At 47.2% G+C, this 16803-nt stretch overlaps 1 protein-coding gene across 3 annotated transcripts in view; it reads right to left on the reverse strand.

The window, feature by feature from the left end:
• STYXL1 (serine/threonine/tyrosine interacting like 1) overlaps window positions 1–16803 on the reverse strand; it is a 320245-nt gene that overhangs the window by 286110 nt on the left and 17332 nt on the right. For all 3 annotated transcript variants that reach the window (XM_049639217.1, XM_049639216.1, XM_049639218.1), the window contains exons 3-4: window positions 6007–6068; window positions 2379–2514 (exon numbers count right to left, since the gene is read on the reverse strand). In XM_049639217.1, the coding sequence (XP_049495174.1) occupies window positions 2379–2514; window positions 6007–6068 (198 nt within the window). The remainder of the gene's footprint in view (window positions 1–2378; window positions 2515–6006; window positions 6069–16803) is intronic.

The raw sequence follows: 16803 nt of genomic DNA on the forward strand, positions 1-16803 counted from the left end.
AAAGAAAGAAAGAAAGAAAGAAAGAAAGAAAGAAAGAAAGAAAGAAAGAAAGAACCCACCGCAGAGGCCAAGACAAGGAAAGGTACTCTCGGTTCCTAAGAAGAGATCCAGCTGAGAAAGTGAAAACACCTCATCTGCAGGAACTGGGGGGTCCTAAAAACCACCTGTGCCCCATTTCTGCTACAGCAGGACAGGAGGGTGTTTAACCTAACGCTGGATAGGAGAAAAGTAGCAACAGCCCAGGGACCAGCAGCACTCATGGAAAGCCTGAGAAGGAGGGCACAGAGCTGGGGGTAGGGAACTGCTCATGACTCACACTAGATGGGGACATGTCAGCCACAGACACAGCAAGGACAGAGGCCCGTGGCCACAGGCCGCACAGGTGAGCTACACCTCACCAGGAGGGCAGGAGAGATGGACCCCTGCTTCTAGGATGTGTGATGGAGACTCCACCCACAAACAGATTTCCTTGGAGGGGGTGGGGAGGTGCGTGCTTAACAGTAGGAAGGGGAAAGGGATCGTGAGAGAAACCTCGAAATGGTCTTTTACCCCAAAGACTGCGTTCACCTGAAAGATGCCATTTTAAAGGAGAAACGAGCCTTGACTGGGCAAGGTGTAGATATACGTGTGCGTGCAGTTTGAGGTCTTGCTGTGTTGTTTTGTGGTTGTGGTTTCCTAAGGAGTGAGAATGGGGGTCCCGTGGCAAGGTGAGATCAGCTATAGAACATAGAGGGAGTTATCTTTATTGACAACCATTTCCTATGGCTTTAGGGTCCAGCCCGCAATCTTAGGATTGCAGACTGGAACCCAACAAGATAAGCTTGGGGGAACAGGGCACAATTTCCTGACTAAGGACCTCCAGAAGACTGGTTTTATTAAAGGTGGAAGCCTGGCGCCACCTAGTGACCACTGTGGTGTGAATGCCCCGGGGCCATGGAAACACCCACACCTATTCACAGCTGAGCCAGAAGAAACAGAGCCTCTGTGCCCCATCCCTCACTCTCTGCCCTTCCCTGCTCACACGTGCTCTCTCTCTCTCTCTCTCTCTCTCAAAATAAATAAACATTAAAAAAAAATAAAGGTTGAGGGGCACCTGGGTGGCTCAGTCTGTTGAGCATCTGACTCTTGATTTCGGTCAGGCCATGATCTCACGGTTTGTGAGTTCAAGCCCCGCATAGGGCTCTGCACTGGCAGCACAGAGCCTGCTTGGGATTCTCTCTCCCTCTGCCCCTCCCCTGCTTGCTGTCTATCTCTCTCTCAAAATAAGTAAAAAATGAACTTTAAAATAAATTTAAAAAAAATAAATAAAGGTTGAGTCTGATTCTCCATCCCTTCAGAGTAAGCTGCACTTAGTGACTTCCTTCTAATGAACAGAATGTGGCAGAAGTGACCTTGGAAGTCTCAGGAGTCAGTTATAAAAGGCATGTGCCTTTCCTTTGCCCTCTCTCCTTCTTGGATGGCCCACTCTGGGGGAAACCAGCTGCCATGTCGCAAGGCCACGCAAGCGGTCCTATGGAGAGGTCTAGGTGGCGCAGAACGAAGGCCTCCTGGCCCTACCTGTGTGAGACACCTCAGATGCACATCGTCCTGGCCCAGCGACACCTTCAGATGACAGCGACCCTGGCCAGCATCTCGACTGCGATCTCGGGAGAGACCTGTGCCAGAACCTGGTACTGGTTAATTAATTAACCTTTGCTGCATTAAGCTACCAAATTGGGGGCTAACTCGTTATGTGGGAATAAATAACTCAACATGTGTGGGACCCTGAGTGAGTTACTGCACGTACCTTTCTGGGCCTCAATTTCCCCTTCTATAAAATGGGGGATGTTACCTATTAGGAAACCATTCTCCGTAGCTTCTCACGTTTCTACGTATCCTTTGAGCAAAGGTACTGGCTTTTCAAGAACATCCGTATATCAAACGGCTTTGGAAGACAGATGGCTTCTCCCTCCAGAGTCAGGGGCGGGCAGGCTTTCTGCCCATTATCAAAGATTCAGGCCCCTGAGCTCAGAGTTCTCCTGGAACACAAGCCACCGTGTAGGTGGCTATTACCCGGCCCTCCCTCCTGGCACCCTGTGAGAGTCGGGGCTTGGGCACCAGCGTAGAGAATGGGGACATTCTGGTCACTTTCACTGCTCTGAGTCATGAAGTCTGTCGACTCGGACTCAGGAGCCTCGGGTCTTCTGCCAGCATCTGTGACACTGTGGCAGCCTCGCCTATCGTCTTGTGAGGAAGGGAAAACCTGAGCCAGACCCACCCCCGTTCTTGACGTGCCCATTTCTCACAGGGATGTTCTGCGGATTGCAGGCGTCGACCCGGGGAGAGCCTTTGGTATGGTTCCCAGTACGCGGCAGAAGTTATTCCCTGTCAAGACCTACCCGGCCCGTCGTCACCGTTGTCACCTTCCTCCTCTTTTAAGACGATCTCCAGGGTGCTGGTGTTGTGGTCATACACCACACAGTATCTCACGCACTCCAGATCCACAGACTCCGGGAGAAGATACTTGCTCGCCTTCTACAGAAACCACAAGACAGGTGTGTGGGCAGGTGGGTTCAGTTGAGCAAACGCCCCCTGCACACCAGCACCGGAGGTCAGACCGTGCCCGTTCCCCTGACTACACCCACAGGCACAGAAGCACCGAGAAGGGACCGGAGAGTTTGCAGAGCTCCAAGCGCCTTCTGCACCCACGTGCCCTGCTGTGAATAGCTGACCACAGCTGAGCGGACCAGAGACAGCGCCCGACCGGAGAAGTGCTGGTCCACTGACCGGCCCCGCAGCCCGCTAGGCGGCCTGGCACGCTTGCCATCGAAGCGACCCTGGCCAGGCTGATGACACCCTCTATGGGGGACGGTCATTGGCAGTGGTGGCCAAATCCAAAATCTGCCATAGAAAGGGCAGTAAGCAGAGAGCTTGGATAAGCAGGTCACGAGCAAGTGGCTATAACGGGGCCAACTGTACGCTCGAGTGTAGGCTCTCTGAGAGTGGGAACTTCTGCCTTTTTGTGGTTGCAGATGTACCCTGATTCTAGAAGAGTGCCCGGCCTGTGGCTATAAATCCAGTCAGAGAGAGGAAAGGGCAAACAGGAAGCAGGATGTCATGAGTAGTCGGGGGCCGCTGAGTCGCCAGGGTGGTGGACAACGGACGCAGGAACAATGCCCAGGATGCCAAAGGGTGTTCCAGAGCTCGAGGAGGCCTGGCTGGGCACCGGCTGAGAAGTTAGTCTTCACTCGTTCGTAGTGCTCCCCCGAGGCCCCCACTGCTTAAGGGATCCCGAGCCTGCCTCTGTCCCTTGGGACCTGGTCTGACTGACAAAGATGGCCAGACGAGGACCTGCCGGTGGAACAGGGCGAGTGTACGTTGACTCTACCTGAAGGCAGTCAGGCAAAGCCCGTGGAGGGACAGACCAGGAAGTTGTCTGGGACTGAGAGGGGAGGAATCACATTTGTCTGGAGGCACCAGGAGAGCGAGCGAGTGCTCAGGGGACCAGCAGGGTTTGGACAGCTAATGAGGGGAGGGGGTTTCCGGAGATGGAGAAGACACGAGCAAAGAGGAAGGAGAGGAGAGCCCACGGAGGCTGGAGCAGGCGGGAGAGCAGGAGAGATGTGGCTGCACGTTCATGTGCCCTTTCACTTAAGTATTCACTGAGGATGCACTCTGCACGTACCCCGTGTGAGGTTCTGGAATACAGAGGTTCAAAAAGGCAAAGGGAAACAGCCATGCCAGCCTGGAAGACTCAGAAAGGCCATGGAGGGCAGGGAGGTTTGGTGATGGGACCGCAAGGGCGAGGGGAAATTTGCCAGATGGACAAGGGTGGGGGGGATGTTCCAGGCAGAAGGAACACTTCCAGGTGTTCATTTTAGTCAACAAACAAGTGTTGAGTTCATCCCAGATGCCAGGGACCAGACTGAGCATCTGGGACACAGTGATTAGCAAAGCTGGCACATACATCCCTGTGCTCCCAGCAAAAGTTCTGGAAGCAGTGTGCTCAGGGGGCCATGAGAACTGGATTTCCTAGATTAAGAGACTGTTGGTTATGGGCGCCTGGTGGCTCAGTCGGTTTAGTGTCCCTCTTCGGCTCAGGTCATGATCTCACGGCTTGTCAGTTTGAACCCCGCGTCAGACTCTGTGGTGACCACTCAGAGCCTGGAGCCTGCTTCAGATTCTGTGTCTCCCTCTCTCTCTGCTCCTCCCTCATTCACACTCTGTCTCTGTCTCTCTCTCAAAAATAAATAAGCATTAAAAAAAAAAAAAAGTTTCTGGGGTGCCTGGGTGGCTCAGTTGGTTAAGCATCTGACTTCAGCTCAGGTCACAATCTCGCGGTTTGTGAGTTCGAGCCCCACGTCGGACTCTGTGCTGACAGCTCGGAGCCTGGAGCCTGCTTCCAATTCTGTGTGTGTATCTCTCTGCCCCTCCCCAACTCATGCTCTGTCTCTCTCCAGCTCTTAAAAATGAATAAATGTTAAAAATATTTTTTTAATGAAAAAAACTTTTTTAAAAATTTTTAAATAATAAACATTTTAAAAAAAGACACTGTTGGTTGTCAACACCACTAATTTGATCACCATTGCCGTCAGGAGTGAACATCCAAGGAAGGATTTACTGGCATCTAACACATCCGGCAGGGGTGGGGAGCAACTGATCCCCAGGAAAACCTGAACCAGGGCTCTGAAGCCCAGACCTCCCCCTCAGGTGCTCCTCTCCACTCCCCCTGCACACAGACCTCACCTTCTCAGACAACGTGCTCCTGAGGCCTGTGACACAGCCACCAGTGACGCCCAGACGCCCACCCCCCAAAACTCAACTGCTCAATAGAGGAGGAGCCTGCTTCTCCGATCACAACTCCGTTTTGCTCTTTTCATCCTAGGCCCATGGCCAATCACTGAGGCCTGGATCTGAATACTAGTTTAGGGCCTATCACCAGACACCCGTGATTTGGGCAGGAAGAGTTCCCCTCAAAAAAGGGTGGGGGTGCTGCAACAGAAAAGGAACAGATATCCACCACATCCACTTTTCGGGGGAAAAGATACTGCCACATTAAAGTGGAAATCCACTGTAGGACACGTTCCAATTTCGGCAGTGTTAAAATATGGGGGACTTATGTGCGTCTGAGAACCAAGGAAACGTGGGAGGGCAAGGTCATTGGGAGACCGGGTGAGAGTAGAAGCCTGTGTGCCCAGCGAGGGGGCTGGAGGGGGAGGCCATGAGCACCAAGTTAGGGGCCGTGTGTCCTGCTGGGGCTGCTGGTTAGAAAGTTGGGGAGGGTTGCCGAGAGGCGTCAGCCTGGCTGAGGCCCAGAGGAGGTCTCTTTCAGACCCAGGGAGCTGCCAGAATCAAAAGAATATGCAAATCTGAGAGTGGAGCCATACATCATCCCGAAGGAGCTCTGGACAGGCTGCAGAAGGCAGAGAATATTCTGAAATGGGGACTAAGAGCTAGAGTATGGAGCCAGAGAAGTGACAACCCCAGGAGGAAAAAAAAAAGTAGATACTGATGGGTAGGGGTGGGGAGAGGAGGGTGTTAGGTCGCAAGCTTACCCTGCAGTCAAATACTCTACTGCTGAGCTACACTCCCAAGCAGTGAGCTTAACCCGGAAAAATGCCCGAGGCAGGGCCCACTCTGGCGAGGTACAGGGCACAGGGCCAGAGACAGAGTATACACCCGCAGGGCGGCAGTGGGAAGGGGAGGGGACAGTTTCTCCAGACAAAATTTTACAGGTAAAACTGACAGCCCAGGTAATCGCGGATGGGTAGTCAAAACTGGAAGCCTGGGTGAGATCTCTGAACGAGAAGGTACACGGACAGATCTGAAGCAGACCCAGGACAAACCAGGGGTTGTCTTCACACAGCAGCTGGCGAAAATGAAACTGAACCAGGCAGACAGAGGAGACACCAGGGAAAGAAGGAACGAACTTGGAAGTCAAGGGTGGAGGATGTGGTCGGGATGACGGAGGACAGAGACGAATCCTGAGTGAAGGCCCGCCCCACATTCTGACTCTGCCGGTTATACCTTCTCCACTCGACGGGCTGTAATCACATGGCTCTCGTCATACTCCCATTTGGAACGCACATCTGGAAAGGAAAAGTATTTTTTTTTTAATGTTTGTTTTTGAGAGAGAGCACACATGTGCAGGGGAAGGAGAGTGGCAGAGGGAGAGGGGTGCAGAGGATCTGAAGCAGGCTCTACACTCTCGGCAGGGAGCCCGATGCCGGGCTCACACCCACAAAGCGTGAGATCATGACCTGAGCTGAAGTCGGACACTTAACCAACTGAGCCACCCAGGTGCCCGGAGGGGAAAAAGTCTTTTTTTTTTTTTTTTTAACATTTTTTATTTTTGAGAGAGACAGTGTGCATGCACAAGCAGGGGAGGAGCAGAGAGAGAGAGAGAGAGAGAGAGAGAGAGAGAGAGAATCTTAAGCAGTCTCTACACTGTCAGTGCAGAGCGTGATGCCAGACATGAACTCACGAATCATGAGATCATGACCTGAGCCAAAATCAAGGGTCAGATGTTCAACCGACTAAGCCACCCAGGCACCCCATGAAAAGTATTCTCTTTAAATGTTTATTTATATTTGAGAGAGACAGACAGACAGAGCTTGAGCCGGGGAGGGGCAGAGAGACAAAGACAGAATCCAAAGCAGGCTCTACGCTGTGGAGCTGTGTGTCAGCACAGAGCTCAACGCGGGGCTCGAACACAAGCAGTGAGATCATGATCTGAGCCGAAGTCGGACGCTTAACCGACCGAGCCACCAAGGGGCCCCAGGAAAAGTGTTTTTTAATAACTGTATTTGCATATGACCAAACTACTTAGAGTACTTGCACCATCTGCAACGTGTGTTTGTTTGGACAGTGAGGTGACAGGAATTGTAGTTCCTCTATTCTAGGCTGCCTGCATGCCTCTCCTGCCCCATCAGACCCACACCCACACAGCCCCTTAAGCAATGAGCCTTGGTATCTTTGATTTAGGGGAAGTTTTCTCTGAGGTCCAAAAAAGTGGGAAGGGGGAAAATCAAAGCCAGAGTGAGCTCATCCAAAATGCTCCATGGAATTTGAGACCCAAATTCAGACTCTAAAACCTACGAACTGAGGTTCTAAATGTCCCTGCAGAAGGTATGACACTGATGCCCTCAAAGTTGGGAGGAATGTGGAACAGGAATGGAGTCTTATGTATAAATTCTAAGAAGGACTGTTATCCAAAACATCATTTTTTAAGATATTATTTTTTTAAGTTTATGTATTTTGAGAGAGAGAACACACATGAGCAGGAGAGGGGGAGAGAGACAGAGACAGAAAGAGAATCTAAGCAGGCTCCGCACTGTCAGTGCAGAGCCTGACACAGGGCTCAAACTCATGACGTAAGATCATGACCTGAGCCAAAATCAAGAGTCAGCTGCCTAACTGACTGAGCCACCCAAGTGCCCCTAAAATATCCTTTAAGTAATCTCTACATCCAACGTGGGGCTCAAACTCACAAACCCAAGATCATGAGTCGTTTGCTCTACTGACTGAGACAGCCAGGAACCCCCAAAACATGATTCTTAAATTCAACAACAAACAACCCAATTTAAAAATGGGCAAAAGATATGAACAGACACAGCACACCAAAGAAGATGTGCAGGTGGCAAATAAACATAGAAAAAGATGCTCCACATCATGTCAAAGGAATGCAAATTGAAACAGTGAGATACCCTTACACGCCTATTTGTCTATTTGAATGTCAAAAACCTGGGGCGCCTGGGTGGTTCAGCTGATTAAGCGTCCGACTTTGGCTCAGGTCATAATCTCACGGCTTGTGAGTTCAAGCCCCGTGTTGGGCTCTGTGCTGACAGCTCAGAGCCTGGAGCCTGCTTCAGATTCTGCGTCTCCCTCTCTCTCTGCCCCTCCCCAACTTGTGCTCTGTTTCTCTCTCTCTCTCTCTCTCTCAAAAATAAACATTAAAAAAAAAAATCCAAAACACAGACAGCACCAAATGCTGGTAGAAACCAGAACGGCCCTTCACTTTGGAAGACAGTTTGCAGTTTCTAACAAAACTAAACATACTCTCACAAGCTAATGGTGCTCCTTGGTATTTACCCAAATTAGTTAAAAGTTTATAACCACAAATGTTTATAGCAGCTTTTTCATAACTGCCAGAAGTTGAAAGCAAAGATTTCCTTATATATCCAGACAATGGAACACTATTGAGCATGCGTGCCTGGACGTATGTACACACACGTACACACACACACACACACACACACACACACACACACAGCTATCAAATCTGGAAGAGACATGGAGGAAAGTTAAATGCATGCAGAGGTGAAAGAAGCCAGTCTGAAAAGGCTATATATTGTATGCTTCCAAGTATAGGACATCCCTGAAAACACACAACTGTGTAGACCATAAAAAGATTGGTGGTTGCCAGGGGTCAGTGGGGAGGGAGGGATGAATACACAGAGCACTCAGGATTTCTAGGGCAGTGAAATCCAGGATCCTGTAATGATGCACATATGTCATACATTTGCCAAAACCCAGAGAATGTACGACACTAAATGTAAACTCTGGGCTTTAGGTGATAACAGAATATCAGCGTAGGTTCATCAGTAATAACACACACACCACTCTGGTGGGGGATGAGGACAGTTGGAGAGGCTGTGTTTAGGTGGGGGACGGGGAATTTAGGAAATCTCTACTTTTTAAAATGTTTACTTGAGGCGCGCCTGGGTGGCTCAGTCGATTGGGAGTCTGACTTCGGCTCAGGTCTAGATCTAATGGCTCATCAGTTCAAGCCCCACATTGGGCTCTGTGCTGACAGCTCAGAACGTGGAGCCTGCTTCAGATTCTGTGTCTGCCTCTCTCTCTGCCCCTCCCCTGCTCATGCTCTGTCTCTCTCTCTCTCTCAAAAATAAAGATTAAATATATATATACATATATATTTTTTTTTAAAAAAAAAAGATTTGCAAGACCTTAAAAATAAAATAAAATGTTCGAGAGAGCACATGCACATGAGAGGCAAAGAGAGAGGGAAAGAAAGAATCTGAAGCAGGCTCCGCCCTGCCAGCGCACAGCCCTACTGGGTGCGATCCCACAAACTGTGAGATCAGCACCTGAGCTGCGGTCAGGAGTTGGACGCTTAACTGAGCCCCACAGGCGCCCCAAGAAATCTCTACTTTCTGCCCAATTTTGCTATGAACTTAAAATTACTCTAAAAGTATTTCTTTAAAAAGACATAAAAGGGGGAGGTTTCTGGGTGACTCAGTCGGTTGAGCGTCTGACTCTTGATTTTGTCTCCAGTCACGATCCCAGGGTTGTGGGTTCGAGCCCCGTGTTGGGCTCTGAGCTGAGCCGAGCCTGGAGCCTGCTTGGGATTCTCTGGCTCTCCCTCTGCCCCTCTCCCCGCCTTGTGCGCGCCCACTCTAAAATTTAAAAAAAAAAAAAAAAAAAAAAGGACATAAGAAAGCACAAACCAAAAGATACAGGTAACCTAATTGTATTAAAATTAAGAACTTCTATCTTTTTTCATCAAAATACAACATTAAGAAGGTGAAAGGGCAAGCCACAGAGTGAGAAAAAAGATCTGTGATACAAATAACAGAAGACTTGTAGCCAGAGTTTATAAAGAGCTTGTGAGTCCATGAGTGAAGACATAAAACAAAACATCTCAGACATGTGACCATATCTTCATTTTAAAAAAAGGCCACATCCCTAGGCTGACCCCAGCCTCCCTTAAAGCACCTTCCTGAGAAAACTCAAAGTTACCAAAAGAACTTGCTGTTTGCCCAGCCAACACCTGAAGGTAGAGCCCCTGTCTCCCAGCCTCTGGGGAAGGGTAGGAATCTAACTTTGATAAGCTCCAGTCAGCAAACCCAGATGGATTTCACAGGGATCACACCCCCTCCGCTTCTTGTAATTTTTCACTTTCCCCAGTCCCCTGAGCCCCACATTCCCTCTCCCTCTCCACCCGCCTCCCTCACTCCCTTAAATCACCCAGCGACCTCTGTGCAATCCAAAGCAGAGTTCAGTTCACACTGGACTCCTTCCTATTGCAACAGTATATTATTGACTAAAATCTGTCCTTGCCTCTTTAACTAGGGTCTGGCTTTGTTTACCTGTGGTGCTGTGCAAGCAACAAAAATGAATCAAGTACATGTAGCTAATGTAACATCACTAGGGAATATTGTGTTTTGTTTTTTTTAGAGAGAATGCACGCGAGCGGGAAAGAGGAGCAGAGGGAAAGAGAAAATCTTAAGCAGGCTCCACATCCAGTGCGGAACCCACCGCGGAGCTTGATCCCAAGACTGTGAGATCACGACCTGAGCCCAAATCAAGAGTTGGACGCTCAAAAGACTGAGCCACACAGGCGTCCCAGGAGTGAATCTTAACAATATAAACTTGAGCAAAAGAAGTCAGATACACAGTCTGTATGGTTTAAAAACAAGCAAAACTAAGCAGAGTAAACTGTAAGCTCATTTCACTCATTAATATAGATGTGAAAATCAGAAATCATAATAAGCCAAATCTAACAGTGTGCACACACTATGTGATGATGGAGTAGGAACTATGTAATACTAGAAAATCACATTAAGGTATTAAAGGGGCGCCTGGGTGGTTCAGTCAGTTAAGCGTCTGACTTTAGCTCGAGTCATGATCTCGCGGTTCGTGGGTCCCAGCCCCGCGTTGCGCTCTGTGCTGACAGCTCAGAGCCTAGAGCCTGCTTCAGATTCTGTGTCTCCCTCTCTCTCTCTCTGCCCCTTGGCTGCTCACACTCTGTCTCTCTCTCTCTCTCTCTCTCTCTCTCTCTCTCTCTCTCTCTCAAAAATAAATAAATATTGTTTTAATATTTTAATTGAAAAAATATTGTAATATTGTGACCAATCACTGTGGAAAAATAAATGCTATTTTCCCACTATGCAGCTTTATAACAAACATACCCCTGAGCCTTATCCCACAGTCTGGTTTCAATGTTTCCAGTTTGCAAACTGTCTTTTCTGTGTGTATACAATAAATGTTTACTCGTTATTACTTCAGTGATTCACTGGTTTTGCTTTGGCTGTTTGGAACCTTTGGCAACAAAAGTTTCAATTCATGTCATGAAAGAAGTCTGTAGTAAGAACTTCTTTAACCTGTTGGGGAAAATTACTAAATAGCTACAGCAAATATCATAGCAAATTGGTAAAGGCAGAAAAAAGACAAAACGCTCAGTCACGGTCCCTTGTAACACCAAACGGGAGAGCCAAGGGCACAGCAATGCAGTGAGATAAGGGGGGAAAAAAAAGTAAAATGTATAAGAACTTAAAAGGAAGAAATCAAACTGCCATTATACATAGATAAATATGGTGGTCTACATAGAAAATCCAACACAGGGGCGCCTGGGTGGCTCAGTCGGCTAAGCCTCTGACTCTTGGTTTCGGCTCAGGTCACGGTCTTGGGATTTAAGTTCAAGCCCCATGTCAGGTTCTGCACTGACAGCGTGGAGCCTGCTTAGGATTCTCTCTCTCTCTCTCTCTCTCTCTCTCTCTCTCTCTCTGCCCCTCCTCTTTCTCTCTCTCTCAAAATAAACTTAAAAAGAAAGAAAATCTAACAGAACCGCAAATAATTAGGACTAACAGGATAGCACATCAAGATTGCTAGATACAACATAGACGCACACATGCATATATATAAAACAATGGGCTGTAAAAGCCGGGGTCGGGGGTGGTGGTGGATAACACTTCAAAAGACAAAAGACTTGTGGAAATACCTAATGATCCAAGGGTCTACCAGAACTCACAAATCAGTAACAGAGACTAAAGAAACGGATGTGCAGGGGCGCCTGGGGGGCTCAGTCGGTTAAACGTCTGCCTTCGGCTCAGGTCATGATCTCCCGCGACGGGCTCCGTGCTGACAGCTCAGAGCCTAGAGCCTGAGCCTTCATATTCTATGTCTCCCTCTCTCTCTGCCCCTCCCCCACTCACACTGTCTGTCTGTCTGTCTCTCTCTCTTTCAAAACAGCCAATGTGGGAAGTGTGCCCTTGGGAAGAATGCAGCACTGCATTTGAAGCAAAGCGTCGGGGCCCATGAGGCAATTAAGATCCCCGCACTTGGAGATCCAAGAGGCTTTCTGCCTGTGTTTGCATCTATAATCGTGGTCACCAGTAGCAGTGAGGAAGGGAGACGGTCTGCTCTCTGCAGAGGCCAAACATCAGGCTCTCGTCCTGCAAACCCAAACAACAGAGGCATGCTGGGAACACAAGTGGCTGTTCCCACAAGTGGGAAACAGGTCTTCTCTTCTTTTCAGGTTTTTCTTCCCCTGAAACATATGACATTTCTAGAGGGCATGGAGAAGTCCTAGATGCCATCACTGTGAAAAGTTAGATAAATTTTTCTCTACTAGAAACATGATTTGATTATTCCTTTGGAGGGATCTTTTCAGGAAACAAAAAAAATCATGCCCATGGTTAAAAAAGATCAAAAAGGGCAAAAGGAAGGGCGCCTTGGTGGCTCAGAGGGTTAAGTGTCAGACTCTTGATTTTGGCTCAGGTCATGATCTTGGGGTCATGGGATCAAACCCCACGTCAGGCTCCTCACTGAGCATGGAGCCTGCTTGGGATTCTCTTTCTCTCCCTCTCTCTGCCCCTCCCCCATTCATGCACATGCACTCACTCTCTCACTCTCAAAAATAAACATTTTTTAAAAAAAAGACAAGGGGAGGGGCGCCTGGGTGGCTCAGTCAGTTAAGCATCCGACTTCGTCTCAGATCATGATCTCACAGTTCATGGGTTCGAGCCCCACGTCAGGCTCTGTGCTGACAGCTCAGAGCCTGGAGCCTGCTTCAGATTCTGTGTCTCCCTCTCTCTGTGTTCCTCCCCCACTTGCACTCTGTCTCTCTCTCTCTCTGTCTCTCTCTCTCAAAAATAAATACAGATTTAAAAAAAAATTTTTTTTTTTTTTAAAGGACAAGGGGCGCCTAGGTGGCTCAGTCGGTTGAGCATCTGACTTCATTCAGGTCATGATCTCATGGTTCGTGAGTTCAAGTCCCACGTTGGGCTCACTGCTGTCAGCACGGAGCCAGAATCGGATCCTCTGTCTCCCTCTCTCTCTCTGCCCCTCCCCCACTTGCGCTCGCTCTCAAAAATAAACATTTAAAAAAATTATGTCAATGAAAGTATCTTAATAATATGAACATCTGGTTCAGTTGGGAGTTCTTCCATTTGACAAATGTAATATTTATGTGGAACTGCTGGGATCTTTTATTTTCTCAGTTTTTCCCTGACTGGATAGGACTGAAGCTAGAATTTTCCCTTTCGATAAAAGGAACACAAAAAAATGAACATGTTATGATGTACAACATGAGGACTGTAGCTAACACTACTGTAGGATATGTGGGAAACTTTTTTTTTCTTTTAAGAATTTTTTTAAAGTAATCTCTACACCCAACATGGGGCTCAAATTTACGACCCCAAAATCAAGAGTCATGTGATCTCCCATCTGAACTGGCCAGGCACCCCTGTGGGAAAGTTCTTAAGAGTGAATCCTAAGAGTTCCCATTGTAAGGAGAAATGCTCTATTCTTTTTATTGTATTTATAAGAGATGATGGATGTTAACTAAACCTATCACAATTTCACAATATATGCAAATCAAACCATCATGCTGTATGCCTTAAACTCCCACAGTGATATATGTTGATTATTTCTCAAGAAAAGTGGGGAAAAAAAGATTTGAAAAACTGAACATGTTATTTGTAAACTGATGTTTAGTAACTAGTCATAAACTTGAAATACTAGAATATATTATAAGCCTAATTCTAGGTAGTCTTATGGATGGATCTCTTTTAACTAATGTAAATATAAATTCAAAAGACAGTTTCAAGATTATTTTTTAATTTTTTTAAATGTTTATTCATTTTTTAGAGAGAGAGACAGAGCACGAGCCGGGAAGGGGCAGAGATAGAGGGAGACACAGAATCTGAAGCAGGCTCCAGGCTCTGAGCTGTCAGCACAGAGCCCGATGCGGGGCTGGAACCTATGAACCATGAGATCATAACCTGAGCCGAAGTTGGAAGCCTAACCGACTGAGCCACCCAAGCACCGCTCAAGATGTTTTAACATGTAATTTTTTTTCAATTTTAGAGAGAGAAAGAGAAACAGAGAGCAAGTGCACTAGTGGGGGAGAGGGGCAGAGGAAGAGAGAATGTTAAGCAGGCTCCACACTTAGTGCCATGGGGGCTCGATCCCACGACCCTGGGATCATGACCCAAGCTGAAATCAAGAATCGGATGCTCGACTGAGCCATCCAAGCACCCAAATAAAAAAACTTAAAAAAAAAAAAAAAAAAATAGCTTTTTTTTGACCCCCCCCTTTAAAAAAAAAAAAAAAAAAAAAAAAAGAGGTGCTCCTGGGTAGCTCAGTCAGTTAGGTGTCCAAATCTTCATTTTGGCTCCGGTCATGATCTCACAGTTCATGGGTTCGAGCCCTGTGTTGGACTCTGCGCTGATAATGCAAAGCCTGCTTGGGTTTCTCTCTCAACCTTGCTCTCTGACCCTCCCCCACTCACACGCTGACTCTCTCAAAAAGTAAATAATCCTGGGGCGCCTGGGTGGCTCAGTCAGTTGAGCGTCCGACTTCGGCTCAGGTCATGATCTCTTGGTCTGTGAGTCCGAGCCCCGCATCGGGCTCTGTGCTGACCGCTCAGACCCTGGAGCCTGTTTTGGATTCTGTGTCTCCCTCTCTCTGACCCTCCCCTGTTCATGCTCTGTCTCTCCCTGTCTCAAAAATAAATAAAACATTAAAAAAAATTAAAAATAAAATAAAATAAAAAATAAAAAATAAAGTAAATAATCTTAAACAAAGGAAAAAGTAGCTCTGAAAAAAAATATTTGTGGGGTACCTGGGTGGCTCAGTCAAGTGAACATCTGGCTCTTGATATCAACTCAGATTATGATCTCAGGTTCTTGGGATTGAACCCTGCATTGGGCTCTGCACTGAGCACGGAGCCTGTTTAAGATTCTCTCTCTCCCCCTCTGTCCCTCTCCTCTGCTCACACATTCTCTCGGGGGAAAAAAGAAAGACATTTAAAGTATTTATTCATTTATTCATTTATGTGTTCTCTACACCCTATGTGGGGCTTGAACTCATGACCCCGAGATCAAGAGCTGCATGCTGTTCCAACTGAACCAGTTAGGCACCCCAAAGCTACAGTTTTTTGATAAGGCTTTGAAATCATGCTCCATAGGGTTAATGAGGTTGAAACAGGAAATTGAAAAAAAAATTTTTTTTAATGTTTATCAATTTTTGAGAGAGAGAGAGGCAGACTGCAAGCAGAGGGAAGGGCAGAGAGAAAGGAAGTAGGCTTCAGGCTCCAAGCTGTCAGTGCAGAGCCCGATGCGGGGCTTGGACCCACGAACTGTGAGATCCTGACCTGAGCCAAAGTTGGTCGCTTAACAATTGAGCCACCCAGGCACCCTGAAACTAACAGGAAATTTAAAGCTTGTTTTTCAGAGACCCGTTTCTCCCTAATCAGCTATGGCTTTTTTTTCCAGACCTCACTAACAAATCCACTACTGTCTCTGCAGAAGCCTAGACTCAAGGTCACTGATAGGGTCCCAGCCGATGAACATACAAAGCCCTGCATTCCTGACTGGAAATAAGAGCCCCAAACCCCATCCCGCTCTCAGAGCATGCACAGAGCCCCTTCTCTTTGCCCTAAGACGACCTCCTGAATTTTGCCTCATTTTAATGCTGTGTCCACTGTAAAGTGAACATGAGATATATGTTAACATACATTTGTGTGATATGAATGCTCCACCTTTCCTCATAAACAGTCTTAAGTTTCCCCATCCTTTTCATCAATACATATGAAATCCCAACCCCTAGGATTATCAAACACTTGTTCTCTTCCCCTTCAGGAAGGCAGATTTGAGGCTCGCCCTCCTGTCATTTGGCTGTTCTCAAACCCTTTCCTCGCTGTAGGATTGGCTTTGCTGTGCCATGGCGGGCAGACAAACTGGGTTCAGTTATAGCTTCTTAACAAGAGGACTGGGAGACGCCTGGGGGGCTCAGTTGGTTAAGCAGATCTTGATCTCAGCTCAGGTCATGATCTCATGGTTTCGTGAGTTCGAGCCCCACATCGGGCTCTGTGCTGACAGCATGGAACCTGCCTGGGATTCTCTCTCTCCTCTCTCTCTGCCCTCCCCTACTCGTGCTGTTTCCCCCCCCAAATAAACAAACATTTAAAAAATTAAAAATGAACGAACAAACAAGAGGATTGGATGTGTTGCTCTAATCTTCCGAGAAGGGCCATTTTATTTTTTTTAATTTCTACAATCATGTGGTCTTTAGCTTTGGGAACTATTGTGCATATATGTGCAGATACAAATTTAAATCAGCATAGACCTCATCACATGTGCCCCAGATGACACTGACTTAAAAAAAAAAAATCCATGAAGCCAAGAGTTGGCTCTTTGAAAAATAAAATCAACAAACCTTTAGCTAGATGGACTAAGAAGAAGAAAAAGAGAGAAGATCCAAGTTACTAAAGTCAAAAATCAAGGTAGAGACATTACTACCAATTCCACAGAAATAAAGAAGACTGTAAAAGAGTACTATCAACAATTATATGCCAAAAAATTAAAAAACCTAAATGAAATTGACAGATGCCTAGAAACACAAACCTACCAAGACCAAATCACAAAGAAGGAAAAAATCTGAGTAGACCTATAACCAGTAAGGAGATTGAATCAATGATCAAAAATCTCCTGGGTGGCTCATTCGGTTGAGCATCTCTCTCTCGCTTTTTTTTTTTTTTTTTTTAAGTTTTTTTTTTTTGGTGGGGGGGGGGGGGAAGGG

This window comes from Panthera uncia, chromosome E3 (assembly GCF_023721935.1).
Source record: "Panthera uncia isolate 11264 chromosome E3, Puncia_PCG_1.0, whole genome shotgun sequence".
Taxonomy (NCBI): Eukaryota; Metazoa; Chordata; class Mammalia; order Carnivora; family Felidae; genus Panthera; species Panthera uncia.